Source organism: Triturus cristatus, chromosome 10 (assembly GCF_964204655.1).
Source record: "Triturus cristatus chromosome 10, aTriCri1.1, whole genome shotgun sequence".
NCBI lineage: Eukaryota > Metazoa > Chordata > Amphibia > Caudata > Salamandridae > Triturus > Triturus cristatus.
The window spans coordinates 910,151,595-910,157,765 of NC_140593.1; the positions used below are offsets into that span (position 1 = coordinate 910,151,595).

At 33.0% G+C, this 6,171-nt stretch overlaps 1 protein-coding gene across 1 annotated transcript; it reads right to left on the reverse strand.

The window, feature by feature from the left end:
* Nucleotides 1–2,610: 2,610 nt before the first annotated feature.
* Nucleotides 2,611–5,933, reverse strand: LOC146796242 (uncharacterized). The gene is made up of 3 exons (XM_085630189.1): nucleotides 5,190–5,933; nucleotides 4,019–4,234; nucleotides 2,611–2,968 (listed from the first exon to the last, which is right to left on the reverse strand). Exons 1-3 carry the CDS (start codon nucleotides 5,670–5,672, stop codon nucleotides 2,705–2,707), a joined length of 963 nt encoding a protein of 320 aa, XP_085486315.1. The 5' UTR covers nucleotides 5,673–5,933; the 3' UTR covers nucleotides 2,611–2,704.
* Between the last annotated feature and the right edge of the window lie 238 nt (nucleotides 5,934–6,171).

Genomic DNA, 6,171 nt, shown 5'->3' on the forward strand with positions numbered 1-6,171 from the left:
GTTAAAAGGTATTGAGTCAGTCCAAACCTATCAGGACGATGTTTTAATTTTTTCAAAAAATAAGTTTGAGCACATATCTACTCTCAGGAAAGTTCTTAATAAGTTCAAAGAATGTGGAGTTACTTTAGGTACTGATAAATGTAAATTTATGGTTGAATCCCTTGACTACTTAGGGCACACTATTTCTGCATCAGGAATCAAGCCTAAGTTTTCGCTCACTCAAGCTATTGATGAAATCGTTGTACCCAAAAATAAAGACCTATTGAGATCATTTTTGGGCATGACAGAATACTACCCGAAGTTCATTTCAAATTATGCTCAGGTTGTGCAACCCCTGTGTGTCTTGTTGAAAAAGAACGCATGTTTTGTGTGGGGAAGTGAAGCACAACAAGCTTTTGAATTAATTAAAAAACTCATCATTCAAGCTCCTGCTCTTTCTCCATTCTCACCTGGTGAAAAATGTACTTTATCTGTTGATGCGAGTCAAAACGGCTTAGGGGCTGTTCTCTGTCAATGGGTCAACGGCAAGGAAAATACAGTTGCCTTTTCTTCCAGATCTCTCTCTACTGCAGAGTCAAATTACAGTACAATTGAGAGAGAAGCTCTTGCTTGCACGTGGGCTGTGGAAATATTTCAAACTTTTATTTGGGGTACTCAATTTGAAATTTTTTCTGGTCACAAGCCTCTAATACATCTGCTAAATGGAAATGGGACAGGAAAAGCTTCCTCTAGACTTGTTCGCTTATTGTCACGTTTACATGAGTTTAATTTTGTTATAAAACACATACCTGGTGGTCGTAATACAAGAGCAGATTGCCTTTCCAGGTTATCATTAAAAGATAACTCTTCATACTCCAGATTTGATGATGTGGAGTGTGTGGTAGCTTCTGTTGAGGATTTTGTCAATGACCTACCTCGTATAACTCAAGATGATTGGATGAAAGCATCTGGAGAAGATTCAATTCTTTTGGCAGTAAGAAACATGATCGTGTCAGGTTGGCCTAAGGAACGCTCTTTTCCCGCACCTTTAAAATCGTTTGCACAAATGAATCAAGAACTTTCCCTAGTTGAAGGTTTGATCATGCGAGGTGATCTTGCAGTTCCTCCAACATCCTTGCGTAATAATATTTTTAAAATAGCACATGAAGGGAATTTGGATATAGGTGCTACTGCAAGAAGGTTGAAAGAAAATTTTTGGTGGCCTGACTTAGATTCAGATGTTACCAGGTGGATAAATGCTTGTGAAACTTGTCTGGTATCTGATAAACACTGGAAAACAGTAAAAATACCTTTGCATAATGTTCCAGTTCCAGAAGAGGCTTGGATAAAATTAGCTTTAGATTTTGCAGGGCCATTCGAAGTACTTTCTAATGACAGAAAATATATGTTAGTATTAATAGATTATTATTCAAAATGGGTGGAAGTTGAATTTTGTTCTTCCCCTAGCACGTCATCTGTAATTGACTTTCTCTCTAGAATTTTTCTTTTGGAAGGGTTCCCAAGAGAATTAGTCACGGATAATGGTTCCCACTTTACTTCAAATTTAATGGAAAATTTATTGTCAGCTCATGCTATTAAACATTTAAAGGTTGCTCTGTATTCTCCTTCAGCCAATGGTTTAGTGGAACGAATGAATAGATTTATAAAAGAGGGAATACAATCAGCTCTGGCTACTAACGTACCTATAGACATATTTAAAAAAAAAAAAGATTTAGTCATATCTCACAACTCCTCATTCTTCAACTGGGGTGTCACCCTTTAGACTGCTCAAGAAGAGAGGTACAAATGGGACTCTTTGTCCTTCGTGGATTAGGATGTTGAGAAAGAATGATAATTCATGTTTGGTTTGCAAGGATAAACAAAACATGCTTAAAAAGGTTGCTATCCAACAAGCTGTACAAAAGAAAAACTTTGACACCAGAGCTTTTAACTATACTAATGATTTTATGATTGGGGACTGGGTCATGATTAGATCTCCTAAGAAAGTCAACAAGCATTTACAATGCAATGGTCTCGGCATTAGTAAAGTTAGAGCTATTGGCATTGTTTATGACATTGTTTTTGGTTAAGTTTTTGTTGTTAAAACATTTAAACAAAAGGTATTGTTATTTCCAATGTTAATACCTTAATAAGTCTTAAATGCAACATTTATTGCCTTTGTACTTACAGACAGAGTTACCTACACATATATTGAGTAAGCTATTGATACAGTAAATACTAATGTTTTTTTTGTACTGTTTTATAAAGATAAGCAAACCATAATGTCATTAGCAATTCGAATAGCTGTAACTTTAACAATAGTAGTATTGTTGGGTGACCTACTGTTTAGATAGTGTACTATTACCTGAGTAATAGTTGTGAAGAGAAAGAGAAAGGTTTGAATAGGACGTTCTATATTCTAAATGGAGGAGTAATCATCCTTATCCAAGTGCAGTAAGTAATATTTAGAAATTATAGTTTTTTTTTTTTTTTTAGTAATACTAGTACCCAATTCTTGCAAAATGTATACATAAGTCATTGTGTAAATATTTATCCGAATGGCGCATATAAATACATGCAAGTACATATCAAACATTATTTCGTAGAAAAAATAAACAGTAAGTCAAATGTGATTTAAGATTTTTATTAACTAAAATATTTATTTTGTATGTATCCATTTTATTCAAAGTTACAAAAGTCGTTATCTTTTTGCATATTGCATAATTTAATCTTCGTCGAGAATTTCGACAATGTGTTCATTTTGAAATATTATATTTAGTGTTTTCGGTAGGTGTGGCATAAGAGCCTCTGAAAAGTCCTCAATATCTGCTGGAATTTGTAGGTGGTCCATTAAAAGCGTATTGCTTATTTGTACCGATTTTAAATGTTCATTATCTTGAATTTGTATGGTAATGGTGCTTTTTTCCTGAGTTGTATTTTCGAGTCCATATATAGTTATCTGCAGTTGTTCTTGGGGTGGCTCAATTTTCTGCAAAAAGAAAAAAACATCTGTTATAAAACCCATTTTTTACTGTCTATCTTTTTTTTTCTATATTTTAACGTGCTTTTCAGAGAAATAAAAAATTTCTATAGATGCTGAAGGAATTTCTTCAAGATTTTTCTGTGAATTGCATTTGTTCTGCGCGGTTCAGAGAATGTGAAAAATGTAGTTGAAGGCAAAGACCCAAAGTGCGTACTTATGTGTTCGTACCTATGGAATTTATGAAGGCGGTGTTGTATTTTTTTTGATGCAGAGTGTTTCTAAATGTAATGCAAGATGATGTAAAGGTGTCAGATATTTATAGAAATGTATGTTTATATGGCACATTATGTGAAAAATTTGCAATAGAATTCGAATATACACAGGAAAGTAGTGAGAGAGTGCAAATAAACTCCAAGTTAAGTAATAGGTAATGTAAAATTGAAAAGTGCATTTAAGGCAGTTTTTGATTAGTATGTATTCCAAAAAGGTAAATATAGACATAGATAGAGAGTTGGATGTTGCTTTGCTTGAGATGTAGTAATGTATGATTCTGGTGCTATTCTAATAGTAAGTTAGTGCTATATATAAAGTAAGATATTTTATGTTTCCATGTGTTTGTAGGTAAGGTGTAGATATGGACTAAAATAGTTAATATGGCATGGTTATGGACTAGCATTTTAAAATGTGTGCAAAATTATTATAATGAAAGGTGTAGTATGATTTGCAATGTATTGACCTACATGTTTTGAAGTTTGTCGTTAGGTGTTGAGCTGTAGGAAAGGTAAACAGAAAAGTTGTTTGTGATATTTCGAGAGTGTTTTGTATGAATGTATATGCATGTATTTAAAGGCGATATAGTATTTTGGTGTTTCATCTATGGGTATGAGAGTTATGTGTAGAATCACAAATTGTATGTTGAAAAAAGAGCAACTGATGTTACTACGTGTGATATAAAAATGGTGAATTTAATGAGTCTTCTGTTCTAGATGTGTAAGTAATTTCTATGCAAAGAATACATTTTTTGTTTTTAGCATTGTCTTTTTACTTTGTACTTACTTGCAATTGTGTATTCCGAGTAGAATTTAATATTTTTTCGTTGTTAAATTCATGCACTGTCAGATGGGTTATTTTTATGTAGCTCCCAAGTTCGATGGGAAAGTCCGCTGCGTCCCTCCACAGTGTTATTTTCACTGAGTCTGTTGCATCGTTTACTGTTATTGATTTTAGTTTTGTTTCTTGTCCTCCAATGAATACAGTTTTGGTTTCTTCCTCCTGTTAAATTTGATAAACAATCATTGTTATTGGTTCTTGCATAGATAGTATACACTTGTGCTGTATCTTTGTTTATTGGAGAGAACATGCGAGTGAAAAGTTTGTTGATTGTTGGTGTATTAGTTGTGTAATAGTGTGTGCTACAGTGTGTATGTTAGAGAGTGTGCGTTAGAGACTTTTGTATGGAAGTATGCATATGATATAATTTGTAGGAGAGTGCACATAAAAGAGTAGATGATGATATTTTGTATAGCTATCATTTTTACAAGTGTTTCAAATAAATATTAAAAATACTTTACATATGTTTGAAACTTGTGGGACTGTTCCATGTAATCAACACTTTACAGTGCATTTAGTGTCCGATGTGTATTTTTACAGATTTTAATGTTTTTTTTCGTAAATTATATTAGTTAAATATAATTTAGATTGTAAAATGAGCGAGTAGAGTTGCTAGGATATTGTATGTGTTGTGCAGTAAGTATAGTGCTATTAGCAGCAATGTTGTGTATTCTATTTGAGTTTCTACATCGATTAGTCCTAAATATAGCCTTTAGATGTTATTTCTCTATAAAAAATTGTTGTATGCTTGTAGTAGATTGTACTACAGAGTATTGGCAAAGTTTAAGTAGCAATGAATGAGATAGAGAGTGTCCGTTTTTAACTATATGTAACCTTGTGGTGTGTGTAAAAGGAGTAAGCAACAGCTATTACTTGAAATGTTTGTAGATAGTATGTGTGTTGGAGTGAGTGTTGTATATAGTTTATAGTAAAGTGTGCTGCTAATAGTGTGTGTTTTAAAGAGTTGCAGTTACTAAATGTGTTTGGAATGTATGGTATAGTGGTTTGAAGAGTGTGATTACAAAGTGTGTGGGGCAGATAGTGTTGCTGATAGTATGTAAGTTTACAGACTACTACATGCAATAGTTAAGCACCTTAATTTTTTTATGATACGTACCTCTGATATTGTCCCTAATATGCTCATCAATGTCCGTAAATTAGCTTTTCTTATAGTTTTTATTGGAGAGACTGGGGGTGCAGGCGGCTGTAGCAAATATACTGCTTCTTGGGTTATTGTTTCCGGGAGCGTTAATGGTGGCATTCTCGAAATCTTTGTTTGTTTCGTTAAGATGATGACATTGTTCTTGTTTATAAAATTCCGAATTATAATTCCATTCCCTTCTTTTGTTAGCTTGAAAAAATCATCATTGTAGCAAGTTCCTTTAATGGACCCACTTTCATCAGCAAGAGCAATGTGGAATAAAATCTTATTTTCTTGCTTCGCGTTTTTGTAATGTGTTTTTGCAGAGCATTTGACTATGTTTGCTCGTATTGCTTTTTGATACGGTTTGCTTTCCTCGTGTTTGGTTTCCTTAATTTCTTGTATAGAAATCATCTGCAACGAGACAAATAATGTAAGTAGACCTTCTAAATCTAGCATGTAAAGAAAGCAAATTCCTAAAGCAAAATAACATACCAATTGATAATTTCAGCTTATTAAATAGCTACCCATAATGCTTTGTGATCGCTATAGTAGGACTCTAGTATACCAAAGTGAGTTATCTCTTCATTAACATATATATGGTCTAAGGTTGAATTGTAGTCTGTTGTGTAGTTTTGTATTTTTTGGTGACATTGAAATTGGTTTTGCATGTATTCTAAAAGTAGTGTTGCATTATGTGATACTTGTGCTAAATCTATGTTGAAGTCACCCATTATTATATATTTGTAGTTTGGGTAAAAGCTCAATACGCTAGTTAACACTTGAAAAAGTTTTTGTAGTTGTACATGTGGTGGTTTGTATATTATCACAAATAAGTAATCACAATTCTTTATAATTAAAGTAAAATGTAAAATGTCAATTTCGTGCTGTGTTTCATAAATTGGCAAAAGGCAAATATTTTTCTTGTAATAAATAGCAATCCCATGCTTGGTATTTT